Raw genomic sequence first — 19579 nt, 5'->3', positions numbered from 1 at the left:
ACTCCTAACACTCACAGGGGCTAAATGATAAAAGAGTTGTATGCATGTTAACAACGCTTCCTTGGATTTATGTCAACAGCAAGCTCCTGCATACATTTTAAGATATCATTACATAATTTTCTAGGGACGCATTTATAGCATTGAAAGAGATACAACTATTCAGAATATATTCATCTGGAATAGTGTGTATTTCTGTACTATATTTCAAGAGAAAGCTATTTTTATTTCCCAAAGGTCCCCAATGACATCATCACCTCCAAACCAAGCCTCATTGCCTGTGATGGTTCCTCAGTGCCACCATGGAACCCTTGTCAACAAATTCCACACTGCCCCTGCTCCTTCTCCTTGCCCTCTTCCCAGCTCCTGCCCACAGTAGTAGATATAATGGTCATTTCAGTTAAATTCACCCATTCGAGTCCATTTTAGTTCGCTGATACCTAGAATGTCGACATTCACTCTTGCCATCTCCTGTTTGACCACTTCCAATTTGCCTTGATTTATGGACCTAACACTCCAGATTCCTATGCAATATTGCTCTTTACAGCATCGGACCTTTTCATTATAGGGGACTGGAATGCAAAGGTAGGAAGTCAAGAAACACCTGGAGTAACAGGCAAATTTGGCCTTGGAGCATGGAATGAAGCAGGGCAAAGGCTAATAGAGTTTTGCCAAGAGAATGCACTGGTCATAGCAAACACCCTCTTCTAACAACACAAAAGAAGACTCTACACATGGACATCACCAGATGGTCAACACCGAAATCAGACTGATTATATTCTTTGCAGCCAAAGATGGAGCAGCTCTATACAGTCAGCAAAAACAAGACCAGGAGCTGACTGTGGCTCAGATCATGAACTCCTTATTGCCAAATTCAGACTTAAACTGAAGAAGTAGGGAAAACCACTAGACCATTCAGGTATGACTTAAATCAAATCCCTTAGGACTCTACACTGGAAGTGAGAAATAGATTTAAGGGACTAGATCTGATAGACAGAGTGCCTGATGAACTATGGATAGAGGTTCGTGACATTGTATAGGAGACAGGGATCAAGACCATTCCCATGGAAAAGAAATTCAAAGAGGCAAAATGGTTGTCTGAGGAGGCCTTACAAATAGCTATGAAATGAAGAGAAGCGAAAAGCAAAGGAGAAAAGGAAAGATATTCCCATTTGAATGCAGAGTTCCAAAGAATAGCCAGGAGAGATAAGAGAGCCTTCCTCAGTGATCAGTGCAAAGAAATAGAGGAAAACAACAGAATGGGAAAGACTAGCGATCTCTTCAAGAAAATCAGAGATACCAAGGGAACATTTCATGCAAAGATAGGTTCAATAAAGGACAGAAATGGTATGGACCTAACAGAAGCAGAAGATATTAAGAGGTGGCAAGAATACACAGAAGAACTGTACAAAAAAGATCTTCATGATCCAGATAATCACGATGGTGTGATCACTCACCTAGAGCCAGACATCCTGGAATGTGAAGTCAAGTGGGCCTTAGGAAGCATCACTACGAACAAAGCTAGTGGATGTGATGGAATTCCAGTTGAGCTATTTCAAATCCTAAAGGATGATGCTGTGAAAGTGCTGCACTCAATATGCCAGCAAATTTGTAAAACTCAGCAGTGGCCACAGGACTGGAAAAGGTCAGTTTTCATTCCAATCCCAAAGAAAGACAATCCCAAAGAATGCTCAAACTACCGCACAATTGCACTCATCTCACACACTAGTAAAGTAATGCTCAAAATTCTCCAAGCCAGGCTTCAGCAATATGTGAAACATGAACTTCCAGATGTTCAAGCTGGTTTTAGAAAAGGCAGAGGAACCACAGATCAAATTGCCAACATTCGCTGGATCACTGAAAAAGCAAGAGAGTTCCAGAAAAATGTATATTTCTGCTTTATTGACTATGCCAAAGCCTTTGACTGTGTGGATCACAATAAACTGTGGAAAATTCTGAAAGAGATGAGCATACCAGACCATCTGACCTGCCTCTTGAGAAACCTATATGCAGGTCAGGAAGCAACAGTTAGAACTGGACATGGAACAACAGACTGGTTCCAAATAGGAAAAGGAGTACGTCAAGGCTGTATATTGTCACCCTGCTTATTTAACTTACATGCAGAGTACATCATGAGAAACGCTGGGCTGGATGAAGCACAAGCTGGAATCAAGATTGCCGGGAGAAATATCAATAATCTCAGATATGCAGATGACACCACCCTTATGGCAGAAAGTGAAGAGTAACTAAAAAGCCTCTTCGTGAAAGTGAAAGAGGAGAGTGAAAAAATTGGCTTAAAGCTCAACATTCAGAAAACTAAGATCATGGCATCTGGTCCCATCACTTCATGGGAAATAGATGGGGAAACAGTGGAAACAGTGTCAGACTTTATTTTTTGGGGCTCCAAAATCACTGCAGATGGTGACTGCAGCCATGAAATTAAAAGATGCTTACTCCTTGGAGGGAAAGTTATAACCAACCTAGATAGCATATTAAAAAGCAGACATTACTTTGCCAACAAAAGTCCATCTAGTCAAGGCTATGGTTTTTCCAGTGGTCATGTATGGATGTGAGAGTTGGACTGTGAAGAAAGCTGAGCACCGAAGAATTGATGCTTTTGTACTGTGGTGTTGGAGAAGACTCTTGAGAGTCCCTTGGACTGCAAGGAGATCCAACCAGTCCTTCCTAAAGCAGATCAGTCCTGGGTGTTCACTGGAAGGAGTGATGCTGAAGCTGAAACTCCAGTACTTTGGCCACCTCATTCGAAGAGTTGACTCATTGGAAAAGACCCTGATGCTGGGAGGGATTGGGGGCAGGAGGAGAAGGGGACGACAGAGGATGAGATGGCTGGATGGCATCACCGACTCGATGGACATGTGTTTGAGTAAACTCCGGGAGTTTGTGATGGACAGGGAGGTCTGGCGTGCTGGGATTCATGGGGTCACATGGAGTTGGACACAACTGAGTGACTGAAGTGAACTGATTTCTGCCCTATTTTTGTTTTATTGCTATTTTTCTGTAAATTTATTTCAAAGAAGAAGTTTATTTTGGGCTCAGGATGGGATCCTCAGTGCAGCTAGTCTTAATGGAAGCAGCCAGAACCCAGGTTCTTGCAACAACCTCTCTGAAGTCTTAATTCCAACTGAGGCAGGTGTGAAAGGGGACCTGACTCGTGAAACTTACTTCCCGCCCTTCTGGTTCACAGACACGAGCTCAACAACCTGGCTGTGCATGTGTACTCCTGTCAGACCCAGCCCTCAAAATGGAGGGCAGCCCAGAGAAAGCTTCACACCCACCAAGGGAATCTGCCCTAGAAGAAAGGTGTTTGTTTTCCAGCAACACTGCATACTATCAAGCCTTTCCAGTTTTGCTAAACTTATGGCTGAAAACTATGGACAGAAAGCTATTTAGAATAGTAATTCTTTACTCTTGATTGAGGCTGAAGATTTTTTCATTTGAATACTACTTGCACTTCTGTGTGAAATTCCCGCCTAAATCCTTTGTCTATTTTTCCATGAGGTTCGTTTGTCTTTTACTGATTTGAAAGATTTCTTCAGTCTAGATTTTAATCTGCTGCCTATTATAAGGGTTACAAAACACACCTGCTGCTTGTCTTTTAACTTTGTTTATGGTGTCTTTTACCAGAGACATTTAGTTTTGACGCAGTAAAATGTGTAACTCCTTTCCTTTATGGTTTTTGGGTTTTTTGGGTTGCTTGTGAATTCCCTCCCCACACTGTCTTTCCTCCTAGTTCCTTTATAGGTTGTTTTGTTTTTTTAAATAAAGTAATAAGGTCTTTTATGTCATCTGGAATTTATTTTTACATATGGAATGCAGTATGATTCCAACTTTTCCCCCACAGAAATACCCAACTGGCCCACCACCATTGAGCTGCTGTTTTTATCCAATTCAACATGGCACCCTATCATCTATGATATTCCTACACACACACACGTACACACATGCACACGCGCACACACACACGGACACACGCATGTGCCTGTTTCTGGACTCTTTGTTCTCTTCCTCTAAGTGCTCCACCTATCTGCATGCTGAGGGAATAAAGGTTTTAATTACCTTCATGCTATGTTTTAAAGGAGCCAAGCCCATCCCTTGTTCTTTTTTCAAAATTTCCTTTCAGACTGTGCTTCTAGCTGAACCTTGGAAATCAACTTAAGTTCCATGAAACATCTGCTGAAATTTCCCATCAGGTTTCCTTCTGGGCAGAAGCGGCATTCTTACCACACCGAGTCTTCCCATCCTAGAGAACGCTCAGGGCCTTCACAGCCTCGGGCTTGCTTTCACTCTGTTCAATACCTCACACAGTTGCCCAGCAGACATTCCATAAATATGTGTTGAATAATTTTCATATTTTCTTCATATAGACTTGCAAGTAAGGTAAGTCTTATTCTTAGGTAAGGATTATTCTTAGATAATTTATATTTTTTGTTGCCACAACAGAAAGGACCTTTTATCCGTTACATTTTCTAACTAGTTGCTGTTGGCATATAAGAAAGCAATTGCTCTTCCTATGGTGAACTTGTATCTAGTCACCACTGATCAATCAATTCCAACAGTTTCTTAGTTCTCCTGGATAACCAGTTTGATAATCATACCATCTACATTGTCACCTTCTTCCCAATATAAACACACCTTCTTTGTAAAAATGTTTTGCCTTGGCCAGGCCTCCAGAGCAGTAACACAGTAGTGATGGTAGGCATTCTTGGACTTTTCTGACTGTAAGGGGAAGACTCTGTTAAACATTTACCTAAGTAACATGTCAGTAAGTATACTAGTTTCTGATGTAGGTTTGTAGTAAATATCCTTTATTAATAACCTATTTAAAAATTTTTAATAGTTTTTCTTTAATTATTAATGAGAACTGAATTTTATTCATTGCCTTTTTCCCATCTATCACGTCAATCTTATACAGGTCAAGCAGTTGGCCCACTGTCCATATATGTTGGCTCAATAAATATTAGCAGTTATTATCAAAGATAAATTTCCTCATGTGGAATCCTTTACAAATAATGTAGAGAGAAGACAGCAGCAAACTCACAAAAATAGGCATCAACCACTAAAAATGGGATGGCTACCTTAACAGGTTCCTATGGCCTGTGAACTAATGCATGTGATTTGGGGTGAGGCAAATAACCTCCCTATAAAATGAAGTAGAATTCTAGGTGTAGGTGCGGTTCCCTGGAGAGATTTCACAGCTTTCTCCAGAAGGCTCTATGTCCCAGAAAAGTTAAGCACTGTTTTAGGTGGGGGGAGAGTTGAGAAGACACACAAGACAAGATTAAGAGCAGATGACCAAGATTAGGCTCGCTGCAGTTTGGAGGGAGCCAGGCACCCTGGTCAGTGGGGGGGTCTCCCCTAGAGCCATGGTTCCAGTAACAAAGAAAATGAATGATAGGGGAGGGAGTCCCCAAAGAACTTTCCCACCTTTTATTTTCCTTTGTTCTCTTTCAAAAGTTCAAATACATTAACCAAGTCATATCTGCAGAAATGTACAGACCAACTTCTCAGAGCAAGGGAAAAAGATAAGCACCCAGAGAACGGGTGCATGGATGGCCCCAAAGATAAGTCTCATCTATGTTGTGCTTCCGTGGGCTGAGAGACTAGAAAGATCCCACAGACCAGTCCTGATTGGTCATTTTGGTGAACTTACTCCTTTTAGGATAATGGGGTTTCAAACTAGTTCATTTCATAAACTTTCTAATGCCCTTTATCTCCAGCAAATGGCAGCCAGATAGACTCAGCAACAAAAAGAAAACAGGGAGGGATTATTATGAGGGGAAAGAATGAACAGGCACAAAAGAAAATGCATAAGAATTGGGGGAGACACTAGGCCGAGCTAAGGAAGAAACAGATGTGGATTCAAAGAAACAGCCTCTGGTCTTCAGATACAGAACAAGAAGTCCCCACTCCAGGAACATATGGCTTCTATTCTGCTGTAGGTGTTAAAAAAGGTTGCCATTTATTTCCTCTTAGAAAAGATTATGTAAGGACCACAAGGGATCAAACATGACTAACCCTTGTTTCTTTCTGCACAGGACTGTTATCTCTGTCCCATCTAGAGAGTTTGGGGCTGGGGATCAGGCCCCTGCACCCTGCTCACAGGTATAGCAACTCTACTTACAAGTCATCACAATAACACCACTTAGAGAAAAGCAACAAACACCCTTCTTACCTGCCTAAGTGTTCAGAGTTCGGACTGACCAGGTACATTAGATTCCTGAGTGTATGCAGTGGCTGTAATTGATCTAAATTTACATGCTAAAAAAAGTGGGGAAAAAAAAAAAGAGATTAATATTTTCAACCATGTAACAAATTAAAATTGAGCTCACGGCATATTTTCCATACCTGGGAAAAGCACAGATAAAGAATATTTGCATTCAGTTTCTTCACTGCTCGAGTAAATTTCTGTCTGCTGAGGTTTTCTCCACAAAATTCACTGCAAAACAAATGGACAATTTGTAAAGTTGTGATTCCTGAAAAAATTCTGTTAAAATGTTCATTTTAAAGAGTACGCTTTACACTACAGTTAGCACAAGACACACCCCAAGTCCTCTGCCTCATAATAAACTGCACTTATCAGGAACTTTCTAGGAATGAGCTACTGCTCTCCCGAAGAGCAACTTCACTGCTTCCAGAAATTACACATGCATGTACCCTATGACCAAGCAGCCCTACTTCTGAAAACTTACTCTGCACAAGTATCTGCACACTAATGAAACAACGAATGGACAGGATTATTCTCTGAGGTATGAGCAGGAGACGCAGCAGATTGGTAAGATCTTGGCATATTTGTACAAAGGAAAACTTTGTGACTATCCATGTTAGGCAGAGGGATGGCTAAAGCCAACAGTGGCTCTACAAGGTCCCCACGGGATCTGCAGACTTGGATCCCCACTGCCTCATCCTCTCCCTCTCCCCGGGCTCTGCACCTGCCCTTCTCCTTGCCCAGGGATCCCCGTGGCCTGCTCCCAGCCTCCTCCAGGTTCCCACAGGATCCATACCCACCCTCTCGGATGTGGTAAACCCTCCCCTGCCCCACATTCCCACTCTTTCACCTGCTCTAATGTTCTCCCCAACCCTCATCACCAACTGACACAATGTTCATTTACTATGTGTCTTTCTGTTAAAATTAAGTACCAAATGGGCAGAGATTATATTTTCATCACCAGTGTACCCCCTCCAGTGCCTAGAACAGTGCCAAGCACACAGCAGATACTCAAAAAATCTTCATAAATAAAAACAAATTTAAAAAGCAAGGCGTAGAGCACCTTAGTTTAGCACAATACCTTTTGTGTTTAAAGGGAGGTGGTGGTGGTGGTGGTGGTAATAACATACATTAACATTTACTTGAAATGCAAGGATAACGTGGGAGGTAGGAAGATCTTAGTAGGAACTGGGTGGACTATAAACCTTTACTATTAAATAAGAAAGTGTTACAATTTACTCAGTTCTTACACATAAGCACACCCTCTGTGTATCCTGGTTTTCCCTTAAATTATCTTTTCCTATGAGAGAATTCTGTGGTCTTTTCAAACACGTCACATGCAATTTTAAGGTAATGACACAAATTTGCACATTGGGCTTATGAAGTATTTCACGGTCAGATCTTTTCTTTTTAGAAAATCCTTCAATTCTTTTTTTTTTTTCCTTTCCTGGCCAGACATGAGGCATGCGGGATCTGACCAGGGATCTAACCCATGCCCCCTGCAGTGGAAGTGCAGAGTCTTAACCACTGGACCACCTGGAAAGTCCCAATAATACTTAAATTCTTGTCCTTCCCCAATTCCCCTCCCATTGTTTTAATTAGAATAAAGAACACAACAGGAATATGAGAGAGCCATGATAAAGATGACATCACTGCTTTCAATCACTTGCCTGTTGCACAGCTTTTTGGGAAGATTTATGTCAAGTATATGAGACAAAATGTTGACCAGCTGAGTCGCGTAGCACAATGCAGCGCTGATCGTGTAAGCAGGGTTATTATGCTCCATGTCTATAAAGTAGAAAACAGCCATACACAAAAAACTTCAATTTCAACAAAAACATTAATGAACCTGGATTTCTGGGATGTGTGGTTTTATCAATACATTACTGACGGCTAAGCTTTACTCTTTATTAATAAAAGGTCCATAGCCGGACATTAATATTATTTATAATTTTTGATGAGTGGAATATAACCTAAGCAAATGGGCCTAACCGGGCCCAGCATAAATGAAATTGAAGTCTGAACTGCTTGGATAATGCGTTATTTATGCAATTAATAACCAACTTAAAAGTCATCTCCTCAGAGAGGCCTCCCCTGACGACCCTACAGAGAAATAGTCCCTTCCTCTGTAGCCCCACCCCATGAAGTGCTGGTTCTGCCCACAGCCCACACTCAGAGTGTGATGCCTTTGACCATGAGTTGCTTCCTTTCCTCTCCACAGAGAGGCAAAGGGCTACACCTGCCTTGGTGACATAGCCTTGTGCATGACACCAGCACGTGCCTGACAGAAAGCACTCAGTAAATACTTGCTGGATAACTAACTGCATCATCTCTCTCCACCAAAGAGAAGCTAGTGGCATTTTAAAGGGTTTTTCTACTGGGGTATTTCAATCTCCACTTAGGACTGGTTAAAAAAAAAAAAAGTTATTTACAAAGTTAGAAGCTATAAAAATGGGAACCAACAGGCTAAATACACTTCTTTAAATAGTGAGATCTTTTTATATAAGTAACACTTGACCCCAAAAGGTGAAATATCTAAAAAAATATTAACACATGTTTTCAGTCCATTCATCAATTAACAAAATATGGCAGAGCCACACAAGGAATATTATCCAGTCGTAAAAGGAATGAAACGTATATGGCACAATGTGGAGGAACTCTGAAAACCACATACTAAGTGAAGCAAGCCTGACACAAGGCCACACATTGTATGATCCCATCTCTGTGAAACAAACAGAAAGCGTCCATGGAGACAGAAAGCAGGACAGTGTTTGCCAAGAGCTGGGAAGAGGAGGGAATGGGAGTGACTGATTCGAGCCCCAAAGCTTTTGTCTGGGATGAAAAAAGTGCTTTTGATCTTGACAAAGGTGATGGCTGCACAACACTGTCAGCTCGCTGACTCTATAACGTTCATTTTGTTACATAAATTTCACCTCAATTAAAAAAAAATTTATAAAAGTTTTCTAACACTATCTTGCTTCTCACCAGGCCCCTGCGTGGTTTTCTTCTCTTCCACCCAGTTGTAGTAGGCTGAGTAGTCCCCGTTGTTGGGAAGGCTAATCCAAGGCCCCGTGATGCTAATGCTGGTATCCCCGTTGTGATCATCACAGACCCATCGCCCCGAGAGGTAAGTCGTCCTCCGCGCTTCAGCGAGTTTGCTCACGGTGCTAGAGGTCATGGCGCTGTCGCTCTCTGAAGACACGTCTGCAGGATCTCTACAAACCGAAGATCATACGGATGGTAAAGGCACTGGGTTTTAAACAGTGTGCAGTTACTTGGCAGGTACATGGAACACTGGGATGATGCATGAAAGGACAGGGATTTAATTGGAAAATACAGAGGTGAGCAAGTCCTTCTAGAGGTGAAGGACAAAGCAGCCATGCAGAGAAGCTCACAGCATGTGGGCATGATGGGACCATGAACAAGGGTGTCAAGTGTTAGGTTCTCAAACCATGTGATCTTAAGACCCACTCATGTGCTCAAAAAATTCTAAGGACTCCAAAGAGCTTTTGTGTATGTGTGTTAGATCTATTAATATTTACTGTATTAAAAATCTGAGAAATATTTAAATTATTAACTCACTCAAAAATAATAAATCCCATTACACATAAGTAGCATGTTTTTATGAATGAAAAACTGTATTTTTCAAAACAGGAAAATTAGCGAAGAGTGACATTATTTGCTGACCAGCTGAGTTGCATAGCATAGCACATGACTTTTGAAAATCTCTTTAAAACCCAAGTTTTTCTACTGTTCTTTCAAGGGGAGAAAGTGTCCCATAGTAAAAAAAAAAAAAAAAAAAAAAAGAACAAAAAACTAGTTTCACCAGCAACTCACTCAAGGGCCTTTCCTTCAGCCTGGTAGCTTTCAGCATGCAGCAAACATGCTTTCTACAGACTTCCCACCACACTGCACAGCAGTCTAAGGACGGGCATACAGCGGCCAAGACTTAATTTAAATAAAATGAATAGTTTCTACTGCTTCATCAATAGTGTTCTTGATGTGTAACTGGTTGGTTTTTGCACTGCGAGGCAATCCAATGACTATTACCACAGTCTGGTGTCACTGCCCTGAAACCTGTCAAGGTGACGGAGATTTTCCCACCACGGCATTTGAGCCACCAGTACAAATGTCAAACAGAGTGAAAAGGGAAAATAAAGTGTTAGTATTATTATGAAAATAGTTTTGACTGCACAGATGCCCTGAGAAGGCCTCAGTGACCCAGAGAGGTTCACAAACTACACTGGAGTGCTGCTGGCCTAAAGTGTGGAAGTGGAATGAGAAGGCCCGGCAGGTACCGTGCAGGTGGCGAGAACGCAGGGTGTCTGGGGAGCAGAGAGGGCAGTGTGGGTGTGTGTGGAGGCACGAGGGAAGTGCCAGAAAACGGTGCTGGAAGAAGAGGTGGGAGATGCCCAGACAGGGCAGGGCCTGCCGTGCTGCTCTGCGTTTAGAACCCATCCCCTGGGCCACCAGCTGCACATGAACCCAGCCCTGGCGGCCCTGCACAGGACACTGCGGCCAGTTCTAGGCCGTCCCTCTACTTCCGCCTTCCCCCACTCAAGGCAGGGTGAGAAGAAATGTGACAGAGCAAGGTATCTTATCATAGGGATAACTTCAACACTGCTAGCTTAAAAAAGAAGAATGATACATAGCAATTTACACTAACAGAAAAGATTTAAACAGCACAAGTATGGAAGAGAAAGTTTTTCTCTGAGTCTTAGTATCCTACAATCTGGAACAGTATCCTAGTCTTGTTGACCATGTGTTCTAACACAGGTATTTTGGCTCATATGTAATTTAAAAAATCTAAAATGTAATCTGGCATAATGCTTCTGTTTGTCAGTTTTTTCCCCCCTCAAAGGCCTGGCCAGCTGTCTTTATACCAATTTGGGGAAAATCCAACTTTTCCCCACTGATTCAGAATACCACTTTCCAGGTCTATTTCTGAGCCCTGAGTTCTTCTCTATTTTGAATCTGCCTTTTTCTCTCTATATTTGCTAACCATCACTAGTGACAAATGACTTGTTAAGTGTCAGAGAGTAGGCTGTAAGTCAGAAGCACAATCAGACCTTCAGGCTTTGAGGAAGCTCACTCTGGCAACAGGTGAAAGGACAGACTGAAGTGGAGGCAGTGAATTCTAAGTCCTAAGGAGCAAGAGTCCACTGACGGTCCAGCGCCAGGAAAAGGTGCCAGAAAGTGAAGGCAACTGCAGAGAAGGAAAACCCTCAAGGGCAAGGGCCCGATGGTTAACCAGAAAACAAACCAAACTCCTCAGTGGAAGTTTCCAAATCTGTGTGATCACCAGCATCATCTGGGGAAGTTTAAAAAATAAAACACTCTAAGAGGGACAGGGGGGCTGGAGCTCAGTCCTCTGGGACCTGTTTTCTCCTGAAGCTCCTGAGTCACTCTGACAGTCAGCCAGCTGAGAATCCCCATCCTGTTCGTCCCACTGGCTCCTGAGGGCGCCTGAGCCTCAACCTAGCTGATCCTGAGCGAGACGGGACGGTTACAAGGGAAAGGTGGAGTCAGCATGTCTTGCCCACCAAGTAAGAGACCCAGGGGCTTTTTCTTCCATCTAGCTCATGATTTCTCTGTGAGGTAGGCGTTTATTATCCCCATCTCACAGACAAGGAAATAAGACTTGAAGGCGCAAGAACTTGCCTAACAGCATGTGACTAATGAGCAGCCTGACTGGCCCTGCAGCCACATCAGATGGTTCCGGATGAAGGGTGTGAGCCCGGCCCTCCTCTGGAAGCTCTAAGAGTCCATAAGCTTGGGCTTCACCTCTCCCAGGGCCACCACCCTTCCCCCTGACTGCCTCCCCAACTTCATGCAGTGTTTACTATAGACTGAAGCAGATAAGACTTAAGTTTCATCACCAGGAAAACCCAGAATGAGGCCCAATAAATGTGCTGACATGCTTGAAAGACACTTGATCTTTGGAAACTGGGTTTCCCTAGAGTCAAAAGACTTGCTTACTGTACCTCGCACCAGTCTTTACTTCCTCGATGGGAAAAATGACAGACGTGAGCTCTAATATGTGAGACCGCCGTAGATCTGCCAGACGCTCATAATGACTTCTTAAGTCCATGTTTTTTTTCTCTACCAGGTCACCAAGTTTGCGATTATGCCTCTGGATCTTCTCCTTCTTTTCCTGGTGCCGTTGTGCTCGAGTATAAAGTTTCTGATTCTTTTCCTTGGTTTTGAGGAGGCCTTCAGTATCTAAAATAAACAAGTCACACCCAACAATAAGCTCTGGAAACAGTTTCTGGGTACTGCATACTAATACTCCCCCACCAAGGCCTCCAGAGCATTAAGTGTCTTCCTGCATTATGTCTAAATTGAAAGCAAAACCTCAATAACATTAATGAGATGATGTTCACCAAGTATGGAGACCAAGAGTTTAGTTCAAGGAGGTATTATACACAGAGCAAAGGGGACCACCACTAAAATGATTCTGAGTCTCCATTTGTAATCAACATTAGTAAGCATCACTCAAGACTATCAAGTTCAAGTTAGGGAAGGTGGATTGTGTTTGGAGTTTAGCACACAAAGCACCTGACTTTCTTAAAGTAAACACTGAAGAATAGGCACGTTGGGCAGAAAAATACCTAAGTTTGAAAAACTCACTGGAGACCTGATTTTCCTTAGGAAACTATTCAGTGTGCCTTGGGCTCCACTCAGAGAATCCAAGGACAACCTCACGGCCGGTGGTCGTGCAACAAAGAAACAGACCACCACTCTGAAAAGTCACAGTGGGGAGCAGCACCCCCAGCAGGGTGGAAGTACCCACCATACACTAACATTTTAACCACTGCAAGGGCCACCAGAGCCTGGCCACACAGCCGAGAACACAGACACTCATCCTGCCCAATATGTGCCCTTTTTATGGAGGTCCTAGGGCTTCCCAGGCAACACAGTGGTAAAAGTATCCCTGCCAATGCAGGAGATGCAAGAGACACGGCTTCGATTCCAAGGTTGGGAAGATCCCCTGGAGGAGGAAATGTCAACCCACTACAGTATTCCTGTCTGGAGAATCCCATGGACAGAGGAGCCTGGCAGGCTACAGTCCATGGGGTCGCAGAGAGTCAGACAAGACTGAGGACGCATGAAACTAAACCTAGGTTATTTCACAGCAGGCATAAAGTTTCTTTTATACACACACACACACACACACACACATCTTCTTTTTCTTCTTTGATTCATCTCTTCACCATTCCTGATCAATATGAATGTCCCAAAGGTTAAGTCTATGGTCCTTTCACACACTTTCCAGTAAGTTCATTCATTTTCATGATCTCTACTGAGTTCTTTACAAGTACTCAAATGTATCTATCAATATCTAGCCATGGCCTGAGCCATATGGTGGTTAGATTTTTTAAATGACACTTTCCAATGTAATACCGGAACTCCCTGAAGGTGACAGGAAGTCATCACAGACACCCAACCTGCACTAATGCACTCAGGTTAAGTCACTCTTCTCTCCATGTCATCTTCCCTGTCTGTAATCTACTCTTGCTATTTTGGCAAATAACAGATCAACTCAACTCTGAAATTTCAAATACAATCCAATTTCCCTATCTATGCCATATTATCATGTAATCATAACGTGTTAAATCGAAAGATTCTGGAGAAATGTTCATCAGGAGCTACAGTTTATAATTGGTACTTTAACAGTAAGATTCTGTTTTTTTTGTTTTTTTTTAAAACACACAACAGGCTATTTCTTGAGTAGCAAACTCTTAATCTAATCTATAAACTTGAGCTTCTGGAATTCATTAACTGCCTTGAAATTGTTTGCAAAATTTTCTCAGTTTAATATAGATGGTGGCAAACAGCTTATGAACCTGGCAGGTCATCAGAGTAGAGCTACTACTCAAAGTGTGAACCATGGATCTGGCCCAAACCTTTACCAAACAAAACAAGTACAGAAATAGAGAGCAAATTTAGAAAAAAAATATTTTGACATGGCTATGTGACATTACCGTGGCATCCAAGTATGTAATCACTTTTCTAGTAACTGATTTTACTGTATTTTACAAAATTATTGATGTTGGCTTATGACACATTGGAAATGAAGGAGAAAAAAATAGTCTTTTACTACAGACATGTTATGAACCATTGACCCCAGTCCCCATGAATGAGATTTTCATTTTCTAAGTCCAAGGCAGGGCCCAGATTCTCTCTGGAGTTTAAAAATGGTTATCAGGTGACACCAATCATCTGCTAGGGATGGAAATCACAGCTATAGAGTCCACTAGTAGAGACCATATCTCTTGTTAATATTTTCCATGGTTGTTGCCTTCAGTATTTTGGGGCTTTGCTGTTATTGTTCAGTCACTAAGTTGTGTCCAACTCTTTTCCACCCTATGACCTGCAGCACACCAGGCTCCTCAGTCCTCCAGTATCTTCTGAGTTTGTTCAAATTCACGTCCATCAAATCAGTGATGCTACCTAACCATCTCATCCTCTGCCGCCCCCTTCTCCTTCTTCCTTCAATCTTTTCCAGCATTAGGGTCTTTTCCAATGAGCCAGCTCTTTGCATCAGGTGGTCAAAGTATTGGAGTCAGCTTCAGCATCAGTCCTTCTAATGAATATTCAGGGTTGATTTCCTTTAGGATTAACTGGTTTGATCTCCTTGCAGTCCAAGAGACTCTCAAGATCTCAAGAGTCTTCTCTGGCACCACAATTTGAAAGCATCAACTAACTCTTTGGCACTCAGCTTTCTTTATGACCCAACTCTCACATCTGTATATGACTACTGGGAAAACCATAGCTTTGACTAGATGGACCTTTAGCAACAAAGTGATGTCTCTGTTTCTTAATATGCTGTCTAGGTTTGTCATACCTTTTCTTCCAAAAAACAAGCATCTTTTAATTTCATGGCTGCAGACACTATCTTTTGGAGCTGAAAAAAATTAAGTCTGACACTGTTCCACTTTTTCCCTATCTATTTGCCATGAAATGATGGGACCAGATGCCATGATGTTAGTTTTTTAAATGCTGAATCTTAAGCCAGCTTTTTCACTTTCCTCTTTCACCCTCATCAAGAGGTTCTTTAGTTTCTCTTCATTTTCTGCCATAAGGGTGGTATCATCTACATATCTGAGACTGTTGGTATTTTTCCTGGCAATCTTGATTCCAGCTTGTGATTCATCCAGCCTGGCATTTTGCATGATGTTAAATAAGCATAGAAGTTAAATAAGCAGAGTGACAGTGTACAGCCTTGCCATATTCCTTTCACAATTTTGAATCAGTCTGTTGTTCCATGTCCAGTTCTAACTGTTGCTTCTTGACCTGCATACAAGTTTCTCAGGAGACAGACAAGGTGGTCTGGTATTCCCATCTCTTTAAGAATTTCCCACAGTTTGTTGTGATCCCCACAGTCAAAGGCTTTAGTGTAATCAATGAAGGAGAAGTAGATGTTTTTCCACAGACAGAGGAGCCTGGCGGGCTACAGTCCACAGGGTTGCAAAGAGACACGACTTAGCGACTAAACTGAAAGGATAATTGGGGGGGACAGGAGCCTATTAAAAGGAGCTGATCAAAGTTTTAAACTTTTTCATCAGAGAAACACACAAACTCAGTCAATTCAGCAATTTCAGGAGGTTCACAGATGCCTGGTGGCAAACTCCTACTGTGAACATCCAGGGAGGAAGGGAAAGTGGGTGAACCCGTGGTAAGTAATGAGTCCCTACACTGCTGCTGACCCAGAGCCTTTGGACAGTGCAAGCCAAACTCAGCACAGGAGGGGCCGGCTGTAGCTCTGAGACGTCTTCATCAGGATGCCCTGTTTCTCTAGCTTATTAATCCTGTGAAACTCCACGCAGGCACTTTATTAGGACAAGTTTTTCAAAGGCGGCTTTTATACCATTACCTACCACTATAAAATACTTGCTTCTAAAAGCAATGAGTAGATAATAAAGGGACTTACAAGGTATGACAGCAATCCATTTTAAATTTTAAACAGTGATCTTCAGAAATATATGAACCTTTTTTTATCCCCTAAAATTTATCTTTGGCCACATGACATGTGGGATCTTAGCTCCCTGGCCAGGGACTGAACCCCCACCCCTTACACTGGAAGCTCAGTGTCTTAACGACTGGACCACCAGGGACATCCCAGCATGCACTATGTCTAAGGACACAGGATTTCTAAGAGGATTCTCTTAAAATCTGGCAACTACTTGTGATAAAATATGAAGTACAAAATACAAAATTAATACAGATTAAAATATGTATAAGACTCACTGATGGAGAAAAGGTCAATATTTGCTTCTGGTTGAAATAATAATTATACTTGATTACCAAGACTGACTCTGAGCCTCCTATCAGCTAAGGGAAATGGGACACATAAAGTACTCAACTTTTTAAACTGAGATAAGTAGTTTATAAAGGTCATTACATTTGCACATGTGTTTATGTATATATGCACACATTTGTAAATATATATAACACAGATATATGTTTTATATACATATACTTGAAATAGATATATATATATATATATATATATATATATATATATATATATATATAAATTCCTTAGACAAATGTTTTATGAACAGTAAAAGGCAACCAGTTAACTTTTCCAGGCTGCTATTGCCTCTACCACCCCTTCCCCTTTCTCTCCCTAGCTGATCAATCCCATGAAATTACACATGAGTCCTTTATCAGGGTTGGACAGAGGTGGGAAAATTACTTACTTTTCTTCATCTCTTCATTTCCTTTACATATAGTTTGTTTCAGCTGTTCAATCCTCATCTTGCAGGACATTATTTTCCATCTCTTAAAAAAGGTATGAAACAAATATCACAGATATTGGTCTCTTACAATTAATATGATTATCTACTAGGGACACTACTTATCCTGAGGTGTATCTTAGAAAATGCAATGAAGAAAAGACCAGTATATTTATTACAGCTTTTGTAACCAGTGGATTACAAAAAAGAAAAAAAAATTTCTGGTTCAGTACAGAAGCTGCTACGAAATTAAGAGAGAATGAGAAATTCACATAGTTCTTTTCTGTGTTAGTTAAGTATAGAGAAAAATGTTGAAGCATATTCTCTTAACCTGTCCTGTCCAATACAGAACTATCTATGTGGCTATGTTCTATGTGGCTATCTGAAAATCAATGAGATTATGTAAAATTTTTTAAAAATTTGGTTTTTACTCCCACTACCCACATGTCAGGTGGTACATGTCAACACCACCTATGGCTAATGCCTACCATATCGGGCAGTGCAGAACATTTGTATCATCAGAGAGTTCTATGGATGCACTGCTCTAAACTCTCAGTGCTGGTTACTGAGGAGCCTATCAGCTGTACTATCTCACTGATACAATAAGCAAATATTACTTACAGAGTAATAAAAAACTACAACAGAGCAGAAGTCTTTTTTTTTTTTTTAAGTGTATATAACTCATATAAGATTTCTGGAAAAGCCTGAAAAAATTTTATGAAACATGAAACTGCCTTTTCCCATTACCAAGGTTTAGGTACGGTTTCCCCAAAGAGAATAAAGGATAAGTAAAAATCTGACATACTAGTTGGTTTTTAGAAAGTATGATTTATCTATTCCATGATGTCTCCATAAATGGGGACAACTGAAAGCTTACAACATTCAAATGTTTATAATGTTTAACACTTGTCTAAGTAGTGTGATAGTACAAGATACAGAACACATTACAGGACTGTTCAGTGGGGAAAATGCTCCCCTCTCCAAAGCGGTGTGAGAGACATCTGAGAACAGATTCACGGGACCTGTGATCAATTTAGGAATAAACTGGCAATGAGACATTTTCACTTTTAAAAGATATTAGTCTTTAAGAATCAATATTTAAGTTTTTGATAGAAAAACTAGAAAACTTAGAAAGGAACTTAGAAAAACTGGGATGAGATTCTTTATAAATAGTCTTTTATGACTTTTTCCCATACAACATAATTTGATTATAGAACATTCAGAACATAAGCAAAATTCACTTATAAGTATTTAAAAATTATGAATGATGCCTATTATAAAAAAAGCAAGCATCACAAAAGAGAAGAATGAGATTGTTAGCCTGACTCCTTCCCACTATTCAGGGGTAACTGTGTATCTCTTCAGACTTTCAAGAGCATTTATATTTAAAACACACACACAAATGGAATCATACTTTACCGGAGCCTACTATTTGAGTTTTTTTTCATTAAAAAAAAAAATACCTTGGATATCATTCCATACCAGTGCATATAGACTGACCACATTCTTTTTAACAGCTACACAGTATCATAATTAGCTTATTCTGTTTGATGAATATTTAATTATATATTAATTTTACTAAGAACGATACAATCAGAATCTTTACCTGTAAATCTGTATATTCATGTGTACTTTCTTAGGAGGAAAACTACTGGATGTATATATACCACATATGTATTACAAAAGCAACAAACTACCACCAAGCTGTCCCTCAAACAAATATGCCAATATGCACTTCCAGCAACAATGAATAAAATTGTAATCAATCAAACTCCTTATTTCCATATGTTGTACACATTTTGTCTCAGTTTATATTCATCTTGCCAGGGTCTTCAACAGATACAATTTTTAAACGTTTATGCAGTGTATCAAATGTTTCACTTTATGGCTTATAAAGGTCTGCTCACCTTCAGATTATATAAACACTCTCCCATATTTTCTTTTACTATTTTAGCTTATTTTTCAATTAACCCATCTAGAAAGTGTATGTTCATGATGAGTAATTTTTTTTAAAAAGAGCATCTAACTGTTCTTGTATATTTCTGTCAGCATCAGACCTCATAATTATTCATTATGGTGGTTCCATAATTAACTGCCAATACCCTGTTTTTGGTATCTAAATGAAATATGTGAGAAGCCTGCCCTAGAAATATATTCACAGAGAACTGCCAAAAAATGATCACAAATAAATTTAAGTTCAAAATCATTTTTTAAGTTCTGCCAATTTAAAAACATGTAACCTCAAGTATAAAGAATATTATTTAAATACTTCTTCTTCTTACCAATTGATCTGTCATCCATTTTCCTTCCATAGCTCTTAATACTCTGTATGGAGAAGAGATAAAGGAAATAAGCTCTTAAAATAATAAAATTGGTAAAGCTCAAAAATGCAAAATCAACAACTTTTTAAAACAAGGTCTTAGAAAACTCTGGATACACCAAAGTGGGGTGTTAAGTATTTAAAAATGTTTTCCAAATCCCCTGCTTTCTGCAATTTTTTTTCTTACCTGCTTCCTTTTGCACTTTTAGTATGGCTCAGAGCCTTTCTGTAAATACAATAAACTTCCATAACAGCTATCGCCTTTGCTCTCCATCATAATCAATAATTTCCATC

The 19579-nt window shown here is 40.6% G+C and overlaps 1 protein-coding gene across 2 annotated transcripts in view; it reads right to left on the bottom strand.

The window, feature by feature from the left end:
- ATG14 (autophagy related 14) overlaps positions 1-19579 on the bottom strand; it is a 36380-nt gene that overhangs the window by 3649 nt on the left and 13152 nt on the right. For both annotated transcript variants that reach the window (XM_061156993.1, XM_061156994.1), the window contains exons 3-9: positions 19248-19290; positions 16930-17011; positions 12208-12445; positions 9209-9438; positions 7894-8011; positions 6364-6454; positions 6191-6276 (exon numbers count right to left, since the gene is read on the bottom strand). In XM_061156993.1, the coding sequence (XP_061012976.1) occupies positions 6191-6276; positions 6364-6454; positions 7894-8011; positions 9209-9438; positions 12208-12445; positions 16930-17011; positions 19248-19290 (888 nt within the window). The remainder of the gene's footprint in view (positions 1-6190; positions 6277-6363; positions 6455-7893; positions 8012-9208; positions 9439-12207; positions 12446-16929; positions 17012-19247; positions 19291-19579) is intronic.

Source organism: Dama dama, chromosome 12 (assembly GCF_033118175.1).
Source record: "Dama dama isolate Ldn47 chromosome 12, ASM3311817v1, whole genome shotgun sequence".
In the NCBI taxonomy this organism is placed as follows: domain Eukaryota; kingdom Metazoa; phylum Chordata; class Mammalia; order Artiodactyla; family Cervidae; genus Dama; species Dama dama.
This window is presented reverse-complemented; position numbering and strand designations above follow the sequence as displayed.